We start from the raw sequence: 12,696 nt of genomic DNA, 5'->3' as shown, positions 1-12,696 counted from the left end.
GATTTACTGTTTGCACTTTGGTTTTGTAACTCTGTAAGACATCCAGAACTCTAATGAAAACCTGTGGCTTCCAGAGTCAACTAGATTCTGTGACAGCCATCTGTCTGATTAACAACATTGGTAATGGGGTTATGGGTATTTGTCGCTTACAAGTAAGTCATCTCTGAGTCATGTACACGTTGTTAAGCTATTGGTATCGAAATTGGAACTTACTATGCACAGTTGTGGGTTAGAGTCCCACCTGAGTGGGTTAGAGTCCCACCTGAGCTGTGTAATCCGTACGCTATTATGGGGACGCCCGGAGTCCGGATTTTGGGTATCAGCAAATTTGTCAGATTTTGTGGTATCAGCAACTTTTTGTCAGATTTTGTGGTAATTTTGAACTCGGAACTCTATTGGATTTTGTTTGCTGGATTTTGTTTGGGTATTGGTAATTTTGAACTTTGTCAGATTTTGTGATAATTTTGAACTTGGAACTCTATCAGATTTCATTTGCCAGATTTTGTTTGGTTACTGGGTATTTGTAGTAATTTTGAAACTTTGTAACATGGGAACTGGACAGTCTATGGGGGGGGGGGGGTGGGTTAAGGGCTCTCCCTTGGGTTGTATATTAAGACATTGGAGCAAGTTTGGGGGTGATCCCCTAACTTGGAAAAAGTTAGTAAAATATTGTAATCATTGGTGTCCTGTGTACACCTTAGATGATCAGGAAAAATGGCCTAAAAACGGAAGTTTAAATTATAATACAATATTACAGCTGATGTTATTTTGCAGACGTGAAGGGAAATGGGATGAGATACCCTATGTGGATTTGTTCTTTGCATTACAGGATAATTATGATGTGCGTAGAAAATGTGGCTTGATTGCAACTGAAAGTAATGTATTAGCATTAGAGGCAGAAAATAAGAAACCGCCTAAGCGTTGTTGCTCAGAGGATCAATGCAAGCAGAAGGGACACTGGAAAAGAGAATGTCCACGATTAAATCAGCAGGAGAGAGTGCCGAGGCAGGCTGTTAACCTGATGATGTTAGATTCAGATTGAAGAGGACCGGGGGAAGAATCAAAACCCTCCCCAACAGACCCCCTGGTTATAGTAAAGTTGGGGAATGCGAAAATAAAATTTTTAGTAGACACGGGAGCTACTATTCAGTATTGAATACATGCAAGGGTAATTTAAGTAATCAAGGCATGTCAATTATTAGTGCCACAGGGCAGAAAGAAAATCGGCCGTTTTTGCAGCCTTTGAAGTTTGGAATTGGTAAAAGGATGTTAACCCATCAATTTCTCTATATACCAGATTGCCCTATGCCGCTATTAGGAAGAGATATATTAAGTAAATTGAATGCTCGAATTACTTTTGCAAAAGGGAAAATCCAAATCCTCATCCCTGAAAATAAAGCTTTAGATGCTGAAGTTTTTATGTTACAGAAGGAAGCCGAGTTGCAGGAGATACCAGAAGAAGTTGAAAACGCGGTAACACCTCTTGTATGGGCTCCAGGAACACCAGGATGATCCCGAGCAGCAGAACTGGTAGGTTTGGTAGAATGTGTAATCTCACCAGTGTTATAGAATGTATCCCAGGTCCCCATTCAGCTAGTTAGCCTAACCCATGGGCTATTATACCGATGAATTCATCCTTATTGGAAGATCATGATAGGATCACAGAGGCCTCTAGACGAGCTAGTGTTACTCACTATTTAGATAAGGAGAATAGAAGAGAACCACTGAGAAATATATATGGAAGTAGTAAGAAAAACTAACTACTTCCAAAGGGGGGACTGACACCAAAGACTTAAACAATTTAGTAAAAGATCAGGCCCCTTTTTGTCCTTTTGTGTAAAGTTTGTAAGGTGTAAACTTTGTAAGATAAAGGAGTCTGCATGTCAAAGGTCTCAATAGCAGTATCTCCTGGGTTGTAAAGCCTGACAGACTGAAAGCAAGGTGTGATAAGGAGGAACTGAAACAATGAGATGAGGAGAAAGGAATGATTACATGTCTGAAGGAACAGTTACATGTCTGCCCAAACCCAGTTTCCAGACGGTTGAGGCTTTAGAAACTTGTCCATAATCTCATCGTGTAAATTACTAACCAATCATTGTAAAGAGAATGAGCTTTCCAGTTTTTGTGTACAAATGTATGGTGGAAGTCCTGTTCGGTGTGCATGTTAGGAGGAGAGATCCCCCATGTACCCAGAGCTGCAATAAACCAATGTCGGCTTTCTAAACTATCATTTGGTTTGAAGAGTTTTCTTGGTTACTGTTTTCGGTAACACTACTATAAGAGCTTGGTTTTCAACATATACACACCCAAACCTCAAGACCTGGGTTTTGCAGTATCAGTGTTAACACATTGTTTTCAACACAGAAAAAAAAAATATCCACCAACTGCTCCTGTATAATTTTGTTTGTTACATTAATATTCAATACACAAATGTCAATAGTTAATATATTGTATTTGTCATTCCTCTCCCTAGAGAAATACTGTAAAATAGCTCCCATTGGACATGGGGAAAATGGTTTGCTTGTGAAGAACAGTTTGCATTTACCAAACTTCCAACTGTGATCCTTCGATCAGCAGGAAGCAGCACATTAACTTCATATCGCTGAAGGCAGAGGTTAGTGAATGGGGTGGAAAACGCAAGCAAGGACTCTGGCACAGCTTTTTCACTATACAGGGGATATTATCCACTTGCCAACTGCAGCTGTAACTGGAACAGTCTGTTTTCCACCCCACTCAGATTTTAAGTCTCTGATGAATTATATGCACTTGTCACTGCTCCATATTCAGCTGCAGCCCAACAATCCAGCTACACATAGGTCCATATGCTGGAATAATGCAGGCAACTGAAAGAAGCTGCATTTCTCCCACAAGAAGTTTGCATTTAGCCCATAAATGCTACATTTGCTACAAAAAAATTAAACCCAGCAGCACCGTGACACAAAGAAATGGCAGCACAGTTTGCAATGGCCACGACTTGCAGGGTTCATTAGAGGACACTGAGGAAGCTGAGGAAGCAGAACAGGAGATGGCTCCATGCATCTGCTGACAAGACAGGTCCCTCTAGTGCCAGATATGCGCTGCTATTTCTATGTGCAATTTCCTATGCACTTTACCAGCACAGTTCCTTACGTATAAGAACTGCTTGAAACCCTGAGCTGCAGCTTCAATTATTTTTCCAGGCTCCAACCAGGTAGGAGCAAACTAGAAGGAAATGGTATGTCTATGAGGCACCCAGAGCAGGTTGTTGCACCACCTTTGTCCACAGCCCTTTGCCATCCCCTTTGCCCCCCACAATTGCTGAGCAACATAGACCCCAACTTGGCCATAGCAGGAGCATGGCAATGGGGAGCATTTCGCACTGGAAGGGCCTCAAGCAATCGTGCTAATGGCTGAAGAACACTCAGAGATGGGGAGTGGGGTAAGCGCACACAGGAATTGCTTTTTCAGCACTTCATAGGGACATCTCGCTAGACTTGCTGGTAGAGATGAAGGACCTTCACCCGCACATTTTCTTTGCCCTAGAAGGAAGGTGTCAGAGGAGGCTCAAAGCTGGGTTTGTCTGTTTTATAAATGACAGTATTAGAGCTGACTAAAATTTGACCAGGTCATAACCCCTGAGTGGCTTCAGAGCCCCTCTCCAGCAAGTCTTTGCTTTATTGTAGCCGCTCTGCCCCTTGGGGTCCTAGCTTAGGAAATAGGTATCCTCGTACTGCTGTGAGCTAATTTTTTTTAAGGGAGCCCTCATTTGAATCATTAAGGCTCACCATCACTTGGTCTCTTATTCAGTTCCTTCTTGGTCCCGTTGCTTGTCCCTGCTCTCCAGATCTTCCTGGCAGCTCAGGTTTCAGGAGGCTACAGTGCCAGGGATGGACAAAATAGAAGCTACCATAAAGACAACACTGAAGGCACAGGCCAGAGTTTACAGATCAAGTCAGATTCAGAAAAGGCAACCGTAGGCACACATCTTTTTACACAAGGCTAACAGCACCTGGAGCCAAGTATTTCCAGAGTCACCATAACCTCTCACTATCCCCGTAATCACCCTTGCTCATGCAGGACCCTCTGTCCTAAGCTCGCTCCATCATTTCTTCTGCCCATCTTTAGTGTCAATGCTTTCTTTGCATTTCTACCAGAGGGTGGCACTATTAAACTCTATTGGACTTCAAAGTCATTCATGGTAAAGGAGGACACCCCACTCTAGCAACTGGAGTCACTGCTGAACAAGCACAGAGTGCAAAAAAGATATTTATGAAAAGTAAGAAAAAATTAGCCACTACATTCTGCTGCTGGAAGAAACATCAATTTCTTCAAGTTTTTTTTTTTATTATTTGCTTGTTATTGAGCAAATGAGAGCCTGTGGATGTTAAATTAACTACAAGCGGTTTCACCAACGATTCACAAAACACATCGGAATATCTTGTGAATCACAAAGATGAGAGAGATGTTCCAATGAAAACCTTTTATTGTTGCTATCACAGTTTTATTTCAGTGCCCCGAGTGGTTTCCCCTGCTACTAAAAGCGAACTGAATATTACACAAGTTGTTTGTACAGCTTGTCTTGAAGAGGACTTGCAGTGAAACAGCTTTTACCATGTGATGGTAGAATGCCTGGGTCTTAGCAAATGTAAAAAGAGGATTAATAATTGATAAGAACAAGTATTGGTTCTTTCTCAGTCTTGATCCTCTGCAAATACTTTGGTTTTTCTAACTAGCTTCCTTTATGTTACAACTGCCATGTGAGGAACATGGCAGGAAAGACTGCGAGGATATTCGTTGTGTAGATGTTTAGGATAAGGCCAGTCATTTAATAAGCTTTTTAAGACTACCAACAACTACAGTGTTTGAGACTCGGGCGCGCTACCACAAAGCAAACAGAAACCCAAGCCTTTACACCAGAATGCCATCGTTCCTCTGTGTCTAAACTCATCGCAATAAACATCAAACAAACTGGCTTGAAGAGACCTCTGCTATTCACTGCTGCCTTCTCTTTTTTTTTCTTCAGAGAGACCAGCCTTTAATGGGGACACCATGGTGATGGTTAGGTGATGGCTGGGAAATTTAAAAAAGAAAAATTATATCTATCTCAGGTGTCAGCTGCTCCTCAGAGTGCAAACAGCCCAAATTTTTCATCTTCCCATAGAAACAGCTTGGGAACACTTGATAGATCACTGAACAAGACAAAGAAACCTCCTCATGGTGTCATGTCACATTTAAGAAGAATACAGCTCATGGTTTTTGCATCAGTTATTTTTATTTTAAGTAAAATTCAGCATACCAGATGACTGTTTCTGACATGTTTGAGGTTTGAAGTTTCAGTTCTTTTTTTATGAGGAGTTCTGAATATAGCAGCTTTGCAAGCACAGCACGTGGAAAGCAAGCAAATTAGGCTGGGAAAATGATGGCCAATACCATTCACAGAATCACCAGTGGATACAAACAGCGGAATGGATAGGACCGGAGCACTGAAAGAAAAAAAGATGTGGGGAATTGCAACTTAACAGTGTTGAGCAAGGAAAGCATGTTTTGGGCTTACATCTTCTGCTTGTCAGCACAAGTAGCTGTCATACCCAAAGGGAATTCGTATGTTCAAAGATTCATACGTTCAAGATTGAGGTAAATTATGAGTGAATCACCTGGGACAACAGTGTAGACAGTGGTTGTCTCTAAAACTAGGAAATTAATTCACTTTCCTTTTTTAGTTCTCTGTCAGATTGCTGCAGTTTTACTCATGCACAGGAAATTTGGAATAAATTAAAAATCATGAGGAAGAGAACTGCACAATGAGTAAGTGGCACAAACGCTTTGCTAACAAGCAAAGATTGGAACCACAGATGTGCAAACTGCAATTCAAATCCACTCGAATACCAAAAGAAGAACTGCACAAGGCCTGACCATGGAAGAAGGGGCTGGTCGCCTGATGGAGAGGACAGTTTGTTGAGAAGGGTGATTGTTTGTCCAGCTGTGACTTTGGCGGCCTGGATCCTGCACTGATCCACACAATCTATCAAAATACTGATTTTTGCAATAGTTGGCTATCTTTAGTTACCGTCATCTGCCTCTCTCCTGGATGAGGACTTCACTTCTGAATCATCTATCCATGGCCAACACTGATATCAGAGGGAATGGATGGTGCAGTGGTATATGAGGGGTGAGTATCCTAGCTAGTAGCCTAGCTAGTGAGTTAGAGAAATGTGTATCTCCAGTCTTTCCTTGGGCAAGACTCTTCTGCATCTTGTAAAATGGCAAGTTAATGATAAGACTTTTTGTAAAAGGTGGGAGTGGCTGAAATCATCTTTTGGCGAGAAACAAGGTTTTCATGGTTTGGGTTGTTCTGCTTTTTATTCTTATTAAGTTCCCTTCTGTTGGTTCTAATGTGCCTCCCCTCCTCATCCTACATAAAAGGTTAATCTCCTCCCAGTCAGGCTAATCAGGTTTGGTCCACTTCTCTGCGCTCTTGTGATTTACTTGGTCAGTGCCACATACCTAATACCATCTAGTAAAGAGGTAAGATGACTTCTTTCTTCTCCCCTTCCCCTGCCAGCCTGCTAGATTTACAGCAACATCCTCTACATCTCATTGAGATCCCTTCCCCCTTTCCTCTTAACTTTGTGGCCGCTTGCTGTCCTCCTTTTGTTAGTTTCTGACAGGTTCTTCTCCGAGGAGGAGCTAGAAAAAAACACGCTGTCATGTTACAAGGGGACTTTAGATCTCTCCCACTATGGACTACAGTTATACTTAATCCCTTTCACTCTTCTTTCTCTTCAAGCCATTGCAAGACCTTCACTCACACCACCCTTTCATCCATTTTCTGCATCATCTCATTTGCTCAGAGATTTTTTTTTTTTTTGGTCTTCTCTGCAGTTTTCCTCACAGGCTCTCCCAGGGACTCTTTTCATTGGTAGGCCATCAGAAGGTGCTTGGGTTCATTTTTATCCTCTTGATTTTCATGAACTGGCAGATAGATACATTTTAGCTTCATTTTCTGGAGTTCATACATCCTAAGTTTTCATCATCTGTAGCCACAACCATTCTTCTCTTTTTTGTGGCTCAGCATTCTTCTTTCTGCAGACACGCTCTTGCTCAAAGTCTCCTTACAAAGACAGACCTTCCTGTTTGCTGATGCAGCATGAAATGCATTGGTATGGCAGGCTACAGCAACACAATTGCTGCTTTGCAAGACAGTGTGATCCAGCCATTTTTCCTCACCTCACCACAGCCACACACACATGCCCCGACAAGAAGCCTTTGCTGCGCTAATCCTCTGGTCGTAGCAGCCCAGCTTTCCACCCAAGACAGTGAGCAGGTGCAGAAAGCTGCTTAGGAAGCATTCGCTACTTGAAAGTCTTTCTTCCAAGGAAGGACTGGGCAAAATGCAATAGGCCAGTCAGGTCCTTTATTCAGGCCAATGCCATATGAATCAAGCTAAACTGGCATTCAGAAGGCTGCAGTCTTGGTCCCTGGTTACATTATGATTGAAAAAATCAGAAGCGTATTTGAAGCGTGGCGTGTGTGCTCAGGACAGATCAACAGACCTCAAAAGGTTACTAGTAATGGGAAATCACCCCTTAACCAAGAAGGTTTCTTACAGGGTAGAAGAAAGATTTTATCTGGATTCAATTCTATTCACTACTTCATCTGGAAATCAAGAAAAATCACCACTGATGAAATTCAAAGCAGACACCTAGTTTGATGGAGTAGAAAGCAATGAGTGGGACAAAATAGGCATGCAGATGCGTGGTGGTTTATTGAGGCAAAAGCATTACAGCCAAGAACTAAGAAAGAACAATGCCTACAGAGCAAGAGGTGTTTTTTCCTGAAAAGCAGGTGCTTAAAGAAAGATTTTGTGTCATTGTTGTGGTGGGTGAAGAGCTGAACTTATGCCCCTAGTGCAACAACATGTAAAAGAAGAGATTAATGAGGCCCTTACATGGGCAAAAGAGCAGCAAGAGGAACAGCTTCTAGCTTCTGTGAGCAGAGTTGATGAAACTGGTACCACAGTGTTGCCTGCTCATCTGACGTTCACCTCTTTAAAGGACTGCTAGTAAGCTGAAGACGTACATGATCTGCAGGGCAATAACCTGCACTGGAGGAACATCTCCCAGTGATAGATTTAAAAATCCCCACAGATGCAGCTTGTGAAAGGCGACTGAGAAGCTACTTCCCATACAAATACTTTATTCTGGCGAAACATGAAACCAGTAGATCATGCTGTCTTCACATCAAGCTTTTCTGGAAGAAACACTTCAGCCAAATGTAAGTTATTGGGCAAAGTAACAATGTCAGAGGCATATAGGATAGCAGCAAATAGCATAACTGAAAGAAAACCTATACCTGTGTCTGGAATAATACAGGAGGATGACCTGGAAGACCTATCACTTCTCCTGGACTGAGGTCTATGATTCTTCCTACCCTCCCAACCACATCCTGTAGCTTTCTTGTTTCTGCTTCTCATTGTGACTCTTCAGTCTCTCCTGCTAACAAGCAAGCAGCCTCTCCTGTTGAGAAATGGCTTTTACTTCTGCTTGGCTGGCCTTTTCTGGGAGAGGAGAGCAGCACTTGCCAGCTGCTAGTACAGCTGTTCTGCTGGCAGGACTCAAAACCATCCCATTTGACTAGCGCATGTCCTCTATGCTCTCTTCTCCCTTCCCAGGATCCCCCAAAAGACAGGTAGAGCCCACCGCACTCTCAGGAGAAATTCATAGAAGCCACTGACCTTCCTGCTGTGACAAAAACCACTGTAAACCTCCGCACCCTCCGCCCTTACACCACAGACACGTGCACATATCCTTCTTCTTATTTGATATTTTGACCACTATTACCATTTGTGCCGGGTCAGTGGTAGGAGGTATATTTGCTGCATATAGAACCTGCTACGGGAGACATCAAGCAAAAAGGTAGCGTGAATTAACATACCTTCATTTCTATTCTTAGCAAGACAAGTAAGAGTTAGGAAGATCAAACAACAATGAATAAAAGGAGCCTTTCCTACGCTAAATCTATACAGCTCTTTTCTTCTACAATTACATGGTGTAACTTGCAAAATTAGTTACCTGGCAGAGGAGGACTAGAAACACACCTCCCAGGCACCCACCAAGCGTCTTCCTCCTCTCCGCTCACTACAGATGATCTTTTGATTATTTTTTTCCGAGATTAAGATGCATTTTACAATCCATAAGAAAGAACAAGGTTTCTGTTGAATGAGAGCTGCTTAGTGACATTTACTTTTAATGATTATCAGATAAAATGAAGCTGCTTTAACTCAGTAATCAGGCTCTCAGTAGAAACTTTCCATTTCCTTACACATTATAAGATGTGTTTAATTTAATTTCTGAGTTTAAGGGACCACCTCTGATGAGCAATGAGGAGAGAAGCACTTGTGATACAATCTGTAAGGAAATACGAAGTTTCCGTTAAGACAGACAGCTACCCAGTGACATCTGCTTTTTGCAGCTGCTGGATATCACTATGTAGGCAGCACCTCCCTGACAGAGCTACCTGGTGAGAAGCAAGTGATTCTGCACCCTTAGAGCAAAGAAGCTTCTTCACATCATCTGAGAAGAAAGGAGGAGAAAAGGTAAAATTCACAAAATGCAGCTGCTGAAACAGTTGTGCATTATGTACGCTCATCCTGTGTGGGACTGTAATGCTTTTTCATTTAACTTTTGTTACTGCTCAGGTAATTTTTAAAGCAGTTTTAAGAACTCCTGCATCATCAGAGGTGGGTGTATGGGTGTTATGTGAATGTATCTTTTCACTTTTACATATTTAAGTATATTATGCTGAACCTAGATTAGATTCGGGTATGTCTAGGTGCAGTTGCTGCAAAGCTGTCGTCTCTAGATCATTGGTGTCAAACAGTTTTGTCCCTGTGACTTGTAATTCAGATTAAATTCCTCTCTGTGTATAACAGAACAGAACTGTAGGCTGGAGAGGTGTCATGCCTGGGACTACACACAGTAGGGGTCAGGTTAACGACATTCGATATTCATTGTTTTGTACAGTGCAATGACAAATAAAGCAATGATACTCACTTTTCTTCTGCTTTCCATTCATAAAAATAAAGACAAAGGGGAAGGACATAACTCAGGCTTAGAACAATTCTGGTATGTGAGGCTAAAAAAATGACACTTGCTGCGATGCGAATAACACACACAGTAATACATCAGCAATATATTTGCACTGTGTCCAAATTACTTACCTCAAAGTAACATCACTTAAAACTCTGTCTCTGCCTATTAGAAAAGAACACACATACGAAAATGACCAATTCCTGTTATTCATTTAGCCGCTGAAGACAGCGCTTACTGAAAACTCATGTCAGCTTTCAGTAAGCGTAATTTCATTAGAAGGAAGAGTCAGATGCATTTTTATTACTGTCTTCTTATGGTGATGTTTGCCTGATTGGAAAGGTGGGTGAAATCCTGAACTGCTATGAATAGTGGCTTTGCTTTTTACTTTGTTCCACACAGGATTTATCCCTCTCTGATTGGATATCTGTGGTCCGTATCTTTCATTCCTATTTGCTTTCCTCTCCACCATCTGACCAGTGTTCTGTGTGCTTGACATCCAAGTTGCACAGTGTTGCAAGGACTAAACACATGCATGTTAAGGACAGTACATTTTGCAAGTGTGTATATGCATCCCATAATGCTTAAATAGTGTTTGAAAACCTGTAATGAGAAGTGCACTGGAACTGCAAGTTAGTCATCGCTAGTGATTCAGGCTTGCCGAGTAACCACATGGTCTTCATGCACTGGAAGTCACTGACATTTTTATATTCTTTCCTTCTCAGGAACTGGGGAAAAAACATGAGTTCTTCAAGTACAGCATCCTTTGAAGTTGAAATCTCAACCATCTATGAATATTACGATAATTATAATGATGCTCCAAAACCATGCAGTAAGGAAAACGTCAAGAGGTTTGCAGCCTTCTTCCTACCTGTTCTGTATACCCTAGTGTTCCTGGTCGGGCTCACGGGAAACATTCTGGTCATTGTGGTCCTCTTCAAATACAAGAGGCTGAAGAGCATGACTGACGTGTACCTATTAAACCTCGCCATCTCAGATTTGCTCTTTGTTTTATCCTTGCCGTTCTGGTCTTATTTCACAATAGACCAATGGGTTTTTGGAACTCCCTGGTGTAAAATCATTTCGTGGATCTACCTGGTTGGGTTTTACAGCGGGATATTTTTTATTATGCTTATGAGCATAGACAGATACCTGGCAATTGTTCGTGCAGTGTTTTCTTTGAAAGCAAGAACTGCCTTCCATGGCTTGATTACTAGCCTTGTTGTATGGCTAGTAGCTCTTTCAGCCTCAGTTCCAGAACTTGTATTTAGAGAATCTTTTAACGAACATAATTATACTACCTGCAAGCCAAGATATCCAGGCAATTTCACGGCATGGAAACTTTTTTCCACTTTGGAAATCAACATTTTAGGGCTCCTAATCCCTTTTATAGTTATGACATTTTGCTACTCCATGATCATTAAAACATTAGTTCACTGTAGAAATGATAAAAAGAATAAGGCTGTGAGGATGATCTTTGCTGTCATGATTGTGTTTTTCTTCTTTTGGACCCCTTACAACATTGTTATTTTCTTACAACTGCTGGAAATTACAGGAGTCATTAGAGACTGTCAAGTGAGCAGGAATCTGGACTATGCTTTCCAGGTAACAGAAATCCTCGGCCTTTTTCACTGTTGCCTCAATCCAGTCATCTACTTCTTCATGGGGGAAAAATTCAAGAAGTACCTGAAGATGCTCTTTAAGAACTGGCGGTTACCTGGAGATATGTGCAAGTGGTGTGGAGTTCACATCACTTACCACACTGAATCTACCAGTTCATTCCACACACAATCTACGGGGGATCAAGACGCTCTGTAATGTGTTTCAGACCAACCACTGAACTCAGCAGCAAGCAAACTGACAAAAGCAGGAACTTTGAAAAGCTAAGCAAGTGCACATGCATTTAACAATAAGCTAGTGTCGGATAATTACTTACTTCAGCTTTGACTTCTGCCTCTAGATTTTCTGAATATTATGACAGAAGGTGTCCTAGATGTGAAACGTAGGAGATGGACAGGCAAGTTTTATCTGCTGTGATTACAAATCACTGCTCAGATGTAACAGCAGCCTCAGCTCTCCGCAAAGCACTGTGCCATGCTGCTTCTTTTTCACCAGCATCAAAACAGACGCTGGCCTGCATGGAGGGGCAGAGGAGAGATAGGCATTTGGAAAATACATTCATTTATTCAAGAAGGATGGTTATTACCATATTTTTTTATTCTACAGTTGATCTGTGTAGGACTTGTTCGCTCTGACTCTCAGCAAGCTATTAACAGTACCTGCTGTTAAATGTTTCATCTCAGGGAGAGGATACACCCTCTGTCATTAAAAAAAAGGACATAAAATATATTTATGCATACAAAGACGCAAAGCAAATGCATTACATTGTGTTATAGACACATTTTCCCTTAAGTATCCAAGTTGCCACATATGCCTACGTGTAAGTATATATACAGACATTTTGAATTACTTTATCACTGTAATTCAAGATAGCAATTCTGTATTTTAATTAACATAGAAAATGTTCAAAATATTTTTGAATAAAAGTGTTTTAAAAAAACCTTATTTTCCAGCATGTGTGAACAAATTTGAAGCATCTTGGTTAAAAGTATATCTTTAAAGTGAATGT

The 12,696-nt window shown here is 41.4% G+C and overlaps 2 protein-coding genes across 2 annotated transcripts in view; both read left to right on the top strand.

Moving 5' to 3' along the window:
- Positions 1-1,711, top strand: part of CX3CR1 (C-X3-C motif chemokine receptor 1) — a 22,759-nt gene extending 21,048 nt beyond the window's left edge. The window contains exon 6 of the transcript XR_015707233.1: positions 1,429-1,711. The gene's annotated coding sequence lies outside the window, so the exon portion shown is untranslated. The remainder of the gene's footprint in view (positions 1-1,428) is intronic.
- CCR4 (C-C motif chemokine receptor 4) lies at positions 628-12,696 on the top strand. The gene is made up of 4 exons (XM_087768766.1): positions 628-1,530; positions 2,474-2,614; positions 9,451-9,574; positions 10,793-12,696. The coding sequence occupies exon 4, from the start codon at positions 10,809-10,811 to the stop codon at positions 11,883-11,885; it is 1,077 nt and encodes a 358-aa protein (XP_087624892.1). The 5' UTR covers positions 628-1,530; positions 2,474-2,614; positions 9,451-9,574; positions 10,793-10,808; the 3' UTR covers positions 11,886-12,696.

Source organism: Nipponia nippon, unplaced genomic scaffold (assembly GCF_047370975.1).
Source record: "Nipponia nippon isolate SJK-2023a ecotype South Korea unplaced genomic scaffold, ASM4737097v1 scaffold_1, whole genome shotgun sequence".
Taxonomy (NCBI): domain Eukaryota; kingdom Metazoa; phylum Chordata; class Aves; order Pelecaniformes; family Threskiornithidae; genus Nipponia; species Nipponia nippon.
Note: the sequence above shows the minus strand (reverse complement) of the source record. Positions and strands in the feature narration are given on the sequence as shown.